This window comes from Ischnura elegans, chromosome 9, assembly GCF_921293095.1.
Source record: "Ischnura elegans chromosome 9, ioIscEleg1.1, whole genome shotgun sequence".
NCBI classification, from domain to species: domain Eukaryota; kingdom Metazoa; phylum Arthropoda; class Insecta; order Odonata; family Coenagrionidae; genus Ischnura; species Ischnura elegans.
The window spans coordinates 103,616,429-103,631,253 of record NC_060254.1 but is presented as its reverse complement, the minus strand read 5'-3'; the positions used below and the strand labels follow the sequence as shown (position 1 = coordinate 103,631,253).

The 14,825-nt window shown below is 38.9% G+C and overlaps 1 protein-coding gene across 1 annotated transcript; it reads right to left on the bottom strand.

The window, feature by feature from the left end:
* Window positions 1-2,619: 2,619 nt before the first annotated feature.
* LOC124166069 lies at window positions 2,620-3,761 on the bottom strand. Its single transcript, XM_046543688.1, has 2 exons — window positions 3,120-3,761; window positions 2,620-2,677 (listed from the first exon to the last, which is right to left on the bottom strand). The coding sequence occupies exon 1, from the start codon at window positions 3,657-3,659 to the stop codon at window positions 3,165-3,167; it is 495 nt and encodes a 164-aa protein (XP_046399644.1). The 5' UTR covers window positions 3,660-3,761; the 3' UTR covers window positions 2,620-2,677; window positions 3,120-3,164.
* Between the last annotated feature and the right edge of the window lie 11,064 nt (window positions 3,762-14,825).

The following is a 14,825-nucleotide window of genomic DNA, read 5'->3' as shown; positions in this document are numbered from 1 at the left end:
GTGTTGCAGTCAATGAGGATTTCTTAGAAGGTGATAAAAATTTGTTGAGAAAATATTAATTAATGAAAAATTTATAGCGAAATTCACGATATTTTTGGCTCCCCCCTCCAACTAGACCATGCACAATTACATTATGATGGGAACTCTAAGTTTGCAGAAAATTTTTCATTATGAGTGCCTACTTTAGGTCATATTTCAAAACTCATTATCATCTTGAATTTCAAAACTATTCATTTCTTATCCCTAAAAGATGTCTTAGTATGTGGGCTGGAATGTCTTTTTGAATGTCACATTATGGGTTTTACAGACATATGTATCTAATAATGAAGCATTGAAATCTCCAAGTAAATTTTTAAATAAAGTTTACTTTAAAACTTCATTGCACTAACATGCTAATATACTAATATGTTTTCTAACGCTCACAGGGAATGGTTGCATGTAACTGGCTCTCCTAGATTTTAGTGACAAGGAGAAACAGTGGCATTAACCAGGACCTACGTCACCCTGGACTTCCCAGGTAACTGCCCAGGGTGAACGTAGCTAGTGGGCAACCAAACGCCCAAACAGCAAAATTAAATTGTTTTCCAATTTTAAAATAAAATTTTTTGTATGCTACCTCCTTGTGTGAATTTATTATTTTATATACTTGCAGAAGGAAAGCTAGACTTAGTGAAAAAAAAGTTTCATGGTTATTATCCATGTATATAATAAGAACATATCACTGCAGCTCATATTATGTTGGTTCTTGTAAAATATAAGTCTATTAAACTATTTGGATTAAAATGTTCATATTACCTCAAAAAATCCTCTTAGGTATTTCTTTTTAACAAAAAAAGTACACTGCATCATACACAAAAGAGGTGATGCTACACAATGGCTCTGGGAGGGGTCAGGCTTTGGAGGATAAACGCCCTTCACCCAGAATTCAGATAAATTTTTTAATTCAATTCATTTTACTTAATTGGATTGATATTAATTATTGAAAAGTGTAAGGATTGATAGAATATCCCTCAGAAAGCCGTAAACCTCACCATTTGGAACCATTTATCATAAAATTTTTTGGGGGAGGACCCAGCACCACCCATTTATAATGGCAGGCATTCCATACCCTCCAGATCCCCCAGTATTGATTGACCCCTCTAAAATTCCCCTATCCTTAATTCCTAGCTGTACCCCTTTCCCCGGACCACTTAAGTGGTATAATTGAGGGGTATTCCATACCAATTCCCCCTTAGTAAAGCGACACAACAGCAGTTTGCTCTGTGTTTTCCCTTGAGCTGGCCCTGGCATTGATGTACAAATCATTCATATTTTGACCATAACAAAGAGTGTTATCCACAAGCATTCTTATTCTTTTCCAAATCCAATCAAATCCCCATTACGATATTCGAGTCCTCGAATTTTGAGGATTTCATGGATTTTAGGGAGTTGGCAGATTTTAAAGCATACAAGCCTAAAAAGTCTCTAAGTCTGGATTTACAGACTTTATAGTTGTGTTCACTAGAGTTTCCTCGTGTTCACCCATCCCTATTTCCTTTGATGCCAAACGCCGGGTGGAATCAATGAGCATTTTCACATGCAAACGACCTGATGCCAGCTATAGCTGACATGGGGGAAGGAAGGTGACTGGTGAGATAGCTGTGGTAGTATGCATTCTGGCCCTGCCAGAGACCCAACTTAGGGAGACCTTAGGGCCACAGCACCGTAATTAAGCCCGACCCTCCCCTTATGGGATCTGCTTTTATCCCACTCCACAATGTTGATTGTAATGCATTTACGTACATGAGTAGGCAAAAAATGTCTTGTGAACGCATAACTCAGCTAAAAGGTTTGCGCCGAGTGCATTTAAATGGGTTTATTATAGTATCCTTTGTGTTATGTTTTCACTTAGAGCGTGTCAAGAGGTGTGCCTACGCGTCAGGATGACCAGCCACAGAAATTGCATGATGTCGTACATGTGACATAAAACAAGCTAATGCAAAAACAACTAGAAAAAGGACAGGTGGGATACAACAAGAAGAGGAACTAAGGCGTTTTGGTAGGATGAGAAGTACTTGTGTACTAACTTGGGTAGCAATCTGTGCAGCCATGGTAATGCGCATAGAAGACAGACAAATAGACATCCACTTCTAAATATATGTAGAAGATGGTTAGATAGATTTATAAAATCCCTTCTTACCTTTTATAGGAGGAATAGGGCAGGGGCGCAGCTAAGGACAAAGGCTGGGGGGTGGGTTTAGGCGCAACTATAATACTTTGGGGTGTGGGGGTATTGGATAACCGCCTTAAGATTAATGGTGTAAAATGGCGACCATTACGGTTTTCTGAGGGATATGTGATTAATCCTAATACTATTCCATAAGTAATACAAATCCATTAAGTAAAATGGATTAAACTTAAAAATTTCTCTGAGCTCTGGAGGGGTTTTATCCCCCACGCTGCGCCACTGGAATAGGGGATGCTCAATTGAGTATTGAGTTTAATTCTCAATTGAATTGCGGTGGAATGATTAGAATGGTAGAATGTATTTCAATCTTGTTACAATCTAAGAGTGAGGGATCAATACTTATTCTAGGAATTAAGGTACAGAAATTCCAATGGAAAACCTTGAAAATGTCATATACCTCTGGGTGGTTGGCCGCCGACATGCCAGGGAGTTGGCCTTGATGTTATGGCCCTGAAATAGTGAAGGCATATAATTGTAGATAAACCTCATTTATTGATGAAAATTAGAACTGTGTGACATCTTAAGATAACAGAAAAAATGTTACTCTAGACCTAATGCTGTGGGTTTTGAATGTAATTACAACTATTATCCTAAGTTATTACAAGCTTTTCCAAGAAAACTTTACTTTTTTTTAGAATAATGGTGTTTTTAGGGAGGGTACTTGCATTCAGAAATGTACTATACTTGTTTGTGCAGAATATCACTTATGTTTGAATGGTGGTAGGAATGGATCCAGATTGCAGGGGGAGGCCCTCCTTTACATTGGGAGGGATCAAAAGATCTGGGATTCTACCATTTCAATTCTTTTGGCATTTGCATGAGGTGGAAATCTCTCTAGTTCACGTCCACACCAATACTTCTAGGCATACAAACATGTGATACATTCACTTACCTCTTGAGGTGGGACTTTGGGCCTCGCCGCGGGTCGCAGGTGGTTTCAATGGTCGTAAAACCTCCCATCCCCATCAGGATGGTTCCGCGACGTTCTCAGTTCCAGGGCCTGGCGGACAAGACCTTCCATCCTTCGCTCTATGACCCCCACCATCCAGTCAATTTCGTTTATGATAGACGCTATATCCAGAATTATGATGCTATAGCGTTGCATGAATTCTTCAATTGATGGACGGTGGAGGTCGGGCCCTGGAAACTCTTCCACCTCTGCCAGCTCCCTGGCAGGGCCCTGTTGTTCAGTGCCGAGGTCTTCTACCAGTCCTCCTTCTCCCGGAGGAGGAGAGGCGGGCGTTGATGGTCGGCCCGCCTCCAGGGGTGATGGAGCTGTGTCTATCGGCATCTCTGCTGTTGGCTGTAATACCACGTCAGCCCCTGGAGTCTCCAACTCCTCCGGGATAGGGCCCTCGGCGGCCAATTCCTCCACCTCTTTGCGTCCTAGGCATCTGCCTATTATAGAGAGGAATCCTTCTTGATCACACATAAATTTGGGCCCATTTCATTCCCACCCCATAGATTTTGCTATCAAAATGGATTTGTTAATGACACTTGTAGACTATGCAGGATAGAGAAATATCGTTTAATTTGATTGTATAATTAGAAGAATTGGAGAAGAAGCATTCACCTGGGTTCTTCATGGGGAATATAAGTGAACGGGTCAACACTTGGGCATTAGGGACCCAAAGTGTCTTATATGTGTAACACCTAGTGAGGTTATCAAGGCTCTATATCACCCTTGCAATGCCAAGGACCCATCTACTTCACTTGGGAATCAATCCAGTTAAGATCCCGTACTAACTTACAAAAATTCCATAGCTCTAAAATAAAAATTTTCATTTCAAATATTAAAATATTTGCCTCACTGTTTTTTTCTTTTTGGACAAACTTTCAGTGAACTGTGCTGAGAGTACTACTTCAGCGTTTTCCTATAGAGGGGCTAATATGGCTTATTGTCAGTGTTTAAAAAATTATTTGTATCCGTTATTCTTGCTAGTCATTCATTAATATCCCTTCACTTAGAAATTATTGGGAAGATTTTTGCAAAGGAATGTGTTTATCTAGATATCTCATCGAGCGGAGAATAAATTCCCAGCAAACGCCACAAAAAATCATCATGTGCATCGTTAATGTTCGATTCATGATAAATATGATCTTCATGTCCGGTTTTTGACTTTGAAGGAGTAATACAATGCAACGGAATTGCTGGAGACTTACCGGAAAGGAAATCGATTAAATAATTCATGACTACGATAAATTTCCGCCAGGAAAATTGAGGCTGGGAAATAACACCTTCATACGGGGCTCTAGCAATCTCTTCCTTGAGTAAATTGACCCGAAAACCAAGGAAAATGCGAGTTTCCTGGACATAAAATTATTTTTGAGAGAACCAGATCCTGGTTGCTAAGCAGCTATCTCTGTGGGATGTATTTGAACAAAAAATGGGAAAAATATATATTCTTAAGGGCGTATTACACGATATAATAAAGTTTAGAAGTTGTTTTGTTACTTACGTATGGTATTACCCATATTGAAAACTGTTTCCTCAAAAAACTGGCGTTTTTATGCGTATGCACTGTTGCTACGAGTACCTTTTACAAGGATTACAGGCATATTAACGCACTCCTAGCAACGTGAGGCTATCGTCTTCTGAGGGCATTGTTGTGAGGAAAAGCATGCGGCTGTGCATATATATATATTATAATTCATTTCATTGCAAATATGTATACTGTTCTAAGAATCAATAAAGTGCCGTATTTTCAAATTAGTACAAGTATTTTCACTGAAATTATCTACATGGAGTCGCGGTGGCCGGTAATTTTCATGCGGGTATTTTTTTCTGCGTGAATTTTTATCGCCACGGATTTGAGTTGATTTTTTCGATCCTTTTTGATTTAGTGGGGTTAATTTATACACATATAATTTTCCGTCGTCTAAATATTAGTTCGCTGCCAGTTTTGGCTGTAATAATTTTCGGATTTCCAATTTGTTTGTTCACGCCCTCTATTTAGTTCACCCCTTCAATAGTTCAAGGAGGATATTGTACGCGGCAGAAAAGAAAAACATGGAAAATTTACGCGTGTTACTTAAAAAAAAATTAAATTTGGAGCATAGAAATGATGACAATTCATCTCGATAAAGGTGAATATAAGCTATTTATTCTGATTAAATATGAAAATGTTTGTAACCGAATAAAATCTTCATTTGCAGGTTATATCGGCGTATTTAAGTGTCCAATAATACCCTTTTCACACGGGTAAATTGACGTCGTATTTGTCTTCAATCTTTTCAATCAGTGTCGCCGTTTCGTCATTAATATGAGCAATCGTGCCCGTCAAATAAATTTCTTCCGCTGTCTTTTTCGGCTTCATACCGAAGAACACCGAAGGTAGTGTTGGTAATGTTTCTCAGCCATACGATAACGAGGAATAATATTGCATTAGAAACAGGAAACTAAAGAAGTGAGTAGGATCTTCATGAAACTGAGGCATTTCATCAAGTAAGCACTGTTTATTTCCTCCAGAAAAAGGAGTTAATAACGTTTACTCGCTTTATTGACCTATAAATATTATCACCACGACTCATTCTACAGAAAATACGATTTGTTAAAAATATCAACTGGTTTGATAGGGAGTAGTTTTGTTGAATGAACTTAATCTTTGATGCAAATAATGAAGCCCCAATTCTAATATTTCAAGCGTTCTTGGTAAATTCTATTAAAAATTACGATATTTCACAATTTGGTCAATTTTACGAAAGAGTTTGATAAAAATAACTGCCTAAAAATTAAAATAAAGTCAAATATGCCGCGTGTCGTAATGGAGATTGCGCCGACGTTTCGCGACCGACTGCTGGTCACTTCTTCAAGGGAATGATGCTGAGATATATGTATTTGCTTCCTTTTTTTATTTCAGGCGAGAGGCGAGGGCGGAGGGCGTGAGGAGTGGGGACTGGAGGGGGAAGATAACGAAATATTGCGGATGATTGGATTCCAAGTACTGCCGATTCTCAATCCGGTATCTCTGTGTTAGTTGCTCTTGTTCTTCTTTATTTCTAATGCGGATGAGTCGGGCTTTAAAATTAGTGATGAGCGGAACTGTGAATTTCGGATCACTTCGTTACCTGTGACTGCTACTCATCAGTAACGGTGATTCTTAACTGTGATTGCGATCACCGAGGTGAATCACTCTTAAAAGTCATCGTTGTTTTGTGGCGCTGCTATTCCTGCTACTTTGTCCAATTCCAAGGAATTAGCTCTCCTCAATAGGAACAAATAAACTTATAGAAAATTGTAAAATTAGGCAAAATATTTTTTTTGAGGGAATAGTTCTGATTCCGAGTTTATATTACAATAATTAAGTAAATTTGATGTGGTAAAAGAATTGATAAGGGGCAATCATTTTTTATACATATTTATAAACAAACCATCATAATTCAAAGCTTTAGCTGTATATTTCGCACAGAATGTCTTATTTATCATAAAAGATGAATAAGACATCCTTATTTTACTGTTGGTAGCATCATGGAAGCTGCCGAATCTAACTTCACCGTATTCACAGTCGCAGTGATTTCGAGTATTTGGTGATTAAGTCACCGGCAGTGATCGGCTACTTCTCTTCAATCACAGCTGGCGATATATCGCGTATCACTATTCAAAATGTTTTACCCTCGCGATGACTCTTGATTTTTCGAAGTTGATCGCATTTCTGGTGGTAAACGTCGGAGTAAAATATTGTCTGAGTGGAATAGGAAACTTATAGCTAATAACATGAGCAGGAGTTGAGGTTTGCGTTACATTTGCAAAGATGATTGCAATGCATTACATTTGGTTATTTATTATTATTATAATTTGCAATTATTATTATTTGTAATTATTATTATTTATTTTTAAAGTTGTTTTGAAAATCTTCTCGATTTACCACAAACTCTGCGAGCAACTTAGCATTGAACGTTTGGATCGCCTGTTCTCCAACTATTCCTATGAATGTCGATTCTTCAGTGATGGAATTGTAATTTGTAAGCACCCCTGCTGGAATAGCAATTCCATCAACGCTGTCGGTAGGAAATTATACTCAAACATCCGCAATAAACAATTTTCAATTCTTGCCCCGGCCCAAGCAACTCATTACGCTCCACGTTCATGCGATGTAATTGACTTTGGCCTCTCTTTCGGTCTTATAGCAAAAGTTCCCTTCTTTTTCTCGCCTTCCATTGTCCATTCCTTTACCTCTCATCATTTTACCCTCAGTTTCTCTCTTCCTATCTCGACATCAATTCCACCCCCCTTGACCATAATTGTCACTGGCTGGGAAATATTTTCAATTTTTTTAGAGCAGTCTTTATCAAACATTTCCCACGACCGCCCGCGAGGAAGGGAAAGGGGAGTGGGTTAGAAAAAGGCAACTCCCCTCCCAACTTCACCAGCGACGACTCCTAGGAGAAATTTGATACTCATGATAAATTAGATACGGGTCGCTGGAACAGAGGACGCAGTCGGACTTGATATGTGACACCTAAGTGACAGCGAGCCTATTAAATAGTAGATGCTGGTAGAAGCCAACTTCTGGGGGCCGTGTTCCTCTCTCATGCGCTGAAAAAATAGGCCTGTGAATTGGGGCGGGTCGGAAAAAAATCGATCTTTTTCAAATCCATCTGGCCCACCGAAAAAAAGTTGTGGGACCGATCAAAAATATGGCCTGAAAAATTTGAGACCTGTAGGTGAACCCCCGGCCCTCGCTCAAATGCCATTTACGGGGGCAGGGTGTCAAATCAAAAAAAATAATATTTTATGATCGATTCCTTTTATTATGATTTTGCAGAGTTACGCTTCTTCAGGATATATTTCGTGCATTTTTGCGTATCTGTCACCGTCAAGCCACAAAATGCCAAATTTGAGTGCGCGCCCGCGAAGAAAATATTCTAACGCCCACGCACCGCGGCGGGACTTGCTAGCAGGGTTCTCTACGCTACCGCCATGCTCGGCAGGAAGCAGCCTGCATCGTAGCGGCGTTCATAGCCTTGCACCCAGGTGGCCTTGCATAGCAGCAGCCAGACGTCACACGGGCTTCTCTCAGCATTGATACTTAGCCGTCGCGTTTTCGCGCGCTTGAAAATTTTCACTTTTCATTTAATCGCGAAAAATAGAGATCGTCATTTAAAAATATAAAAGCGTGAAATACGTACTCGAGGAGTAATAATCTTTTGATTTTGGCAATTAAAAATAAAAGGAAACCACCCTATTGAACGGTACATTTGAATACTTTTCAATTGAAAAAATTTACAAATTCATGGGGGATGAGTTTTTGGGTTACCAGCCGGTTCCTAGGGTTTTTCAGATCATTTTTCAGATCACTCACCCTGAAGATGAGTGCAAACTTCGACCTCAAAACGACGGTGCTGAGAAACCCTTGGACCCGGACAGGGGTGCCGACTTACAAAAAATATTGTGGGGGCCCAAAACGGGGATATTGCCCCAGGAAATTTTGTAAGTAGCGAGTTTTTAGTTTTTTAAGCATTTTAGAAGAGTCATATGATCAGCATTAGAACCCTGATAACTCGAATCGTGATACCTGGACATTCCGGGGAAAATCAACAAGCCTGGCACATTTTTTCTTCACACCCATAACCAATTTTTGAGGGGGTTCGGGCCCCCTCAGGCCCCATGGAGTCGGCGCCACTGGACCCGGGTGGAAACCCGAGAACTCATCCTCCAGTCTATTACCCGGGAAAACCTTAGGTCCTTCATACAAATTCATCTTATATGGTAAACTTATTACTAGGTCTTTTATGTATAAATATTTTTATATTATGTCTATTATACTTAAAATCTAAATTTCACGAATCCTGAATCTCTTTCAATAAGTAAAATATGCAAACAGAAATTAAAATAAAATCTTTTTAGAAGTAGTGTAGTAAAAACTTTAAATGGGCTTTTCTACACCTTCCATCACTTCTAACACTCATGAATAGTAATCGAAAAGCTGTATTTTATTGCCATGATTATCAGAACAACAACTGTACCATGAGAGCCACATCTTTTATCACTTCTAAAACTCTTAAATAGTCATATTAACGCCATGATAAACAGAACCACAAATTTCACCATTTCCAACAACGTTGAATAGTTATCGAAAAGAAAAACCTTTTCCGTAATTAGCGATAGCAACTTCACCAACAAATATCCCAAACGTCTTCATTTAAGAAAGACTTCTTGAACATACTAAATAATATAATTCTGGTTTTGCATTAAGCCAACATAAAACATGTCACTCATGTTTATACAAGAACACGGGGATTTCACTTCACACAAACAAACCTGCGTGATACACACTGTCCCGACAACGCTTGTAGTTTCTTGTCGGCGATGCACAGTGGGCTGAAATCGAAAAAAGCTGGAAAAAACCTCAAAATCGATTTTTTTGAGTGCGGAGAATGAAACTTTCTACAGTTGTGAATACATTAGTGCATTTTTTTGACGCAAACCGTTTTTCATAGGTAAATTGTTTGGCCTCAAAGTTGAACAAATTACGCAAAAATTGCCCTCATTGAATTTTTTCCGAAATTCAGCGTGTTAAAACTAATGCCATACTTTTTGTATTAATTCAATAGAAACAAAAATTTCCAATGTCATCATGCGGTTTATTATTGTTAATTTTTGGCAACTTTTACGACTCCGTTGTATTATTTGTGGCCGATACGAGACAAATTGAAGGACTCTGTTTTCCGTCGAAGTTTTGTGTTCGTGTAGGATTATAAAAAAAGGATCACCAAGTTACCTCGAGATATTTACACCGCTCATACAAAAAAACAAATAGAGTGTGATACCAGAAGGGCAGCTGCGACCACCTGCGACGCCGAAATTAAGATCGATTTTTCGAACGTGCGGCACAGTTCGGAGCTTGCTGCAGGCCACGGGGATTACCGTGCTCGACGGACGTTGGGAAGTGAATCTTTTAGCAAGTGAATTGTGTTTAAGATATAATTTATTTAGTGCCACATTTATTTTACACTACTTATTGCTTAATTTCTTCGCTCTCATGCGATATTTATCGTTGATACGATACAAATTGGAGGACTCTGTTCTTCGTCGAAATGTTGTGTTCTTGCACAATTATAAAAAAGGATAACCGAGTTACCTCGAGATATTTACGTTGAATTACATCAAACGTTTTAGAGTGTCCATCCAAAAGTCAACTACGACCGTTAGCATCAAGCAAAATAAAAATTGATGTTTTGCCCTGCACGTAGTCTGCGGCAGCTCCGCGATGGTATGGCGAAACAAAGAGTCGTTCACCAGTGTGTCAAATACAACGAAAAACCATGTACAAATTCGTGAGGCGCATTGAAGTTTTTAAACCTCAAGTTTGGCAAACAATAAATTATAATATTAACCCTATAATTATAGGTATTTTGGGCAGCATGAAATATACGTTTTCATTTTCTCAATAACGAATACTACAAATAGTTCTTTTCTCCAGTCGGTCTCTAAACGTGAATCACACACTGCGCATTTGAATGAGTTTAGAAAAGTCGCCACTCGAATAGCTAACGAACAAATTGATCCGAGTTTCAGGGGTAAATGAGATGTAATTAGGATATTTACATTCATTATTATACGATATGTCAAATTCATAACTTTTCAATGCTATTCCCCATAATTACAAACATTATACTACATATTATTGGAAAAATTGGATCGCATTCCACTCATCCCCGGGCCGCGGACATTTTTGAAAATCGATTAAAATGCTACCGAAGTGGTAACAGAAATCAGTCTCCTCTGTGATGGAATTGGGCCTCCTCAAGGCATTGGTCTCAATAATCCAATCGAGGTTCATCTCAGGGCTGTGACATTCGCCCATTCAGGACAAGGGGTGGGAGTTGCTATTCCAAAGCCACCTTCTGCTCCGAGCATTATTGTTAGCGGGGGGTGGTGTCCGCAAGCTTCACTCTTTATTGGAACCCCGGACTCTTCGAATAGATTTCCAATGCTCCACCCTCTGGAACTCCAAGCCCCCCTTTAGTCACGCAATAAAGTAATCTTTAGTTTCCAATTTTTACCTTGTCCGATTTTGTTAGTTCTCTTAAGGGGGAAATGTCATAAATACTAAAACGATTAAATTTCATTTTAAAATCCAAATTCAAACTGCATCGAAAGAGGGCTGTAACCTGGCAACCTACTTATCTCGGTTAATGCATTTGACCCTCAGGTGTTATGGAGGTATATGGTTTGGATCAAACGATAATAACTTTCCAGGAAAAGATAAGTGATTTCAATGCTATAATTGGAGAAAATACCTTTGATTCGATGGTTCAACCTTACTTGCGATCAAAATTGACATGTTGTTCGTGTTTATTTCATCTTATCAATGCTTCTTCTTGAAGGCCGCTTTCCTTCTCAATCCTGATTTAAAATGTGATGACATTTTAAAATGTGACAGCTTTGCTGCTCTTTTATTATAATTGGCGATCATGAAATTGTCTCACATAGTTGTCATTATCACAGCACATAAGCCTTCTTTGCTGATAAAAATTATAGTGGCATAAAAAAGGATATTGTAAGCCCTAAATGTTTCATTTGTGGCACTTATTGGGTGATACGGTTCTTACCCGGCATTTCCTAGGTAATTTCCTCGGTTGCTGGCTGCGTGGATTACCCTACTCAACGGGTGTTGGAAAGTGAATCTATATTAAAGTAAACCATTGATATAAAACCAATAACTAGATACACACTCTTTTTGTGAGGTACGTTTTTAAACAAAGTTCACAATTAGAAACCTACTACACTAAAGGCGGGGTTCTTAAACAATTGTACGGCATGCATTGAGTTAATGAATTTTAACAAGGGCGAAGAGAATGTTTATAATTTATTCTTAAGGTCTGGCTGATGTGATAACTAAAGTGGCTTCTTACTCTGTGTTACCGGATACAAAACTAGTTATACACAGTTATATTACCGGATACTATAATATAGTTATATTTACTGCCGGATACAAGTACTGGGAGGCGGAGATTTTTCAAAGATTGCACCTTGCTTGCCGTAGCACTTTGGGGAGGGCGTTTGGAACACATCACTCTGTTCTTGGGATGGTATGTCAAGCCGCCATTACAAGGCCTATCTCTAATGTTCTATCACGTTACCATAAATGCTAATAGGATATAAAAACTTTATCCTTACCTCTTGATTCTCTCTGCTGCTGCTGCTCCATAGACGCTGATGTTTTGTCTTTATTTATTACTAAATTATTGTTACACATTTAATGTGCTTAGATCAAATAAGTAATTCTGATGGATGGTTACAAAATGCTAATGGTACAAATTTTGGCATCCACATAAATAATTGCATTACAATATTTTACATCAAAGTTGGGCATTACCCCAAAATTGAGCCATGAACCTCATTTAATAAGTTATAATAGATAAGTACATCAAGATCCTCGCTACAGTATCTATTCGTCGTCAAGCCTTGTCAATAAGTTATTACTATTTAATACATGCATTAATGACCATGTGGCAGACATAGTTAAATCAAAATCATCTGGAACTCTCTTCATCAGTGATGCCTTGTGATATCGTATTCGTCCGAAACTTTAGGGAATCCGATAAAACACCCTAAGAGACCACCGTGTCCTCATCAGGGCTGGTGAATAGATGACGTAGTGTGTCCGCTGTGTTGTATTGCGAAGCTATCTAGTTGTCCTTTGCATTGTTGGTACAGCGGATTTCATGGTGATGCTGATTGTGAGGTGCTGTGTTTTAAATAAATCGGAATTAGTCCACTACAATATAACATAACAAATTTACCGCTTTACGGGAAAATTGCAAGCGTTACACCGAATTTTAAAAAGGGAAACAGACATAACCCAGGCATCTACCGTCCAATTTCATTAACGTCGAATATAGGCAAGATACTTGATCATACCGTCTTGAGAAATATCATGACTTTCTTGGACAGAGGTAAATTCCTCCATTTTTGTCAGCACGGATTCCGAGAAGATGGATTATGCGAAACACAGCTCGCGCTCTTTCTTTATTATTTCCTAAAATCTGGTGAATCAAAACGACAAGTTGACGCAATATTTCTAGATTTTATGAAAGCTTTCGACACGGTACATCACTACAAACTTTTATAAAATTACAGTCAGGCCGATTACACGAAACAGTGCAAACTGGATGCGCGACTTTCTCAGCGATTGTAAACAAAAAGTAGTTCTTGACGTAATTAGCTCTGACGCAGTAAAAGTTACATCGTGTGTTCCACAAGGAAGCGTAATCGGCACCCTTTTGTTCATTGTATACGTTAATGATCTCTGCTCCCGCATTAGCAATAACATAAGGTTATCTGCTGGCGACGTTGTCATCTATCGCGAAATTAGTGATCACTCTGACTATGAAATTCTATCATCGGACTTAAACAACGTTCATTTGTGGAGTCAAGAGTGGGAACTCGAAGGTAACCTGAGCAAATGCATGACGGTACATTTCTTGCGGAATTCGTCCAACTATAACCATGTTCATGCAATGGATGGTATTAACATAAAGGCATTAGACGATGTGAAGTACCTGGGAGTTACGTCCAACCTCTCGTGGGGAACACACATAAGGAATATTCGCGGCATACCCATGAAGAATATAGGATTCGTAGAGCGTATTGTGGGGAGATTTTCGGATGACAAAGTGAAAGAAAGGTGCTATTTCGCTCTCGTCCGACCGCACCTAGAATATGTAGCGAGTGTATAGGATCCGGTGCAGAATGACTTAATCCGCCAACTGAATACAATACAAGGGAAGGCTGCCGGTTTCGTTAAAACTGCTACGGGCGTACAGACAGCGCTACCCAGATGTTAAGCGAATAAGGCTGGGAGCCGCTGGAGACTCGTAGGCTGCGCGCTAGGCTTCTACTGCGTGAACAATTGAAAATCTTTAAGTGCGACACGGAGAACATATTATCAGAGCAACACTATATTTCCAGGTCCAATAGAAGCGATAAATTAAGAGATATTTTTTCCGAACGGATAGATATGGGCATTCGATTTTCCCCCGAACCATAAATGACTTTAATAAACGCTCTTCCCTACTTCGTTTGGGCACTTCATTTTTATGTGTAAACGGATTCTAATCCCTGCACTAAATCCTAAATCCTAACACCGCCTGCCACACGCCTTTTAGGCGGCTTGCGGGTTACTATGTAGATAAAGATGAACACTTCTTCGTGTTTGAAAAACTCGTCCTTTTTGTTATAGCCTAGCCAATAAGGCTCAGGGCATTTAGATAATTTACAATATATATTTGAATTCAAAGGTGGAGAAGAGTTCCCACAAGTTCTCATTGCCAAATCAATTGTTTTATGGTCACACGCCCGTTTTCAGGAAGTAATTGAGCATTTATTAGGCGATTGAATCATGTACCCTCTTAACTAATAGACTTAGTAATTACAGAAGAAAAGGGTGACAAGATGCTGCTGAAAAAAAGTAGAAGGAGGGAAATACATGGTGCCTAATGGGCGTAAGATGAAATTTAGAATGATTTAATAAGGTGGGTTACATGCTATTTTAAATTGGAATTTTAAGTATTTCATATTATCGTAATTTGCCTAGGTCGCGAAGAAATTTATTTCAGAAACATGTGACAAATATTAACTTCGACGATATTG

Excerpts from the sequence above, each read along its gene's own strand:
- LOC124166069 (XM_046543688.1), bottom strand. The coding sequence starts at position 3,659 with ATGTGTGATCAAGAAGGATTCCTCTCTATAATAGGCAGATGCCTAGGA.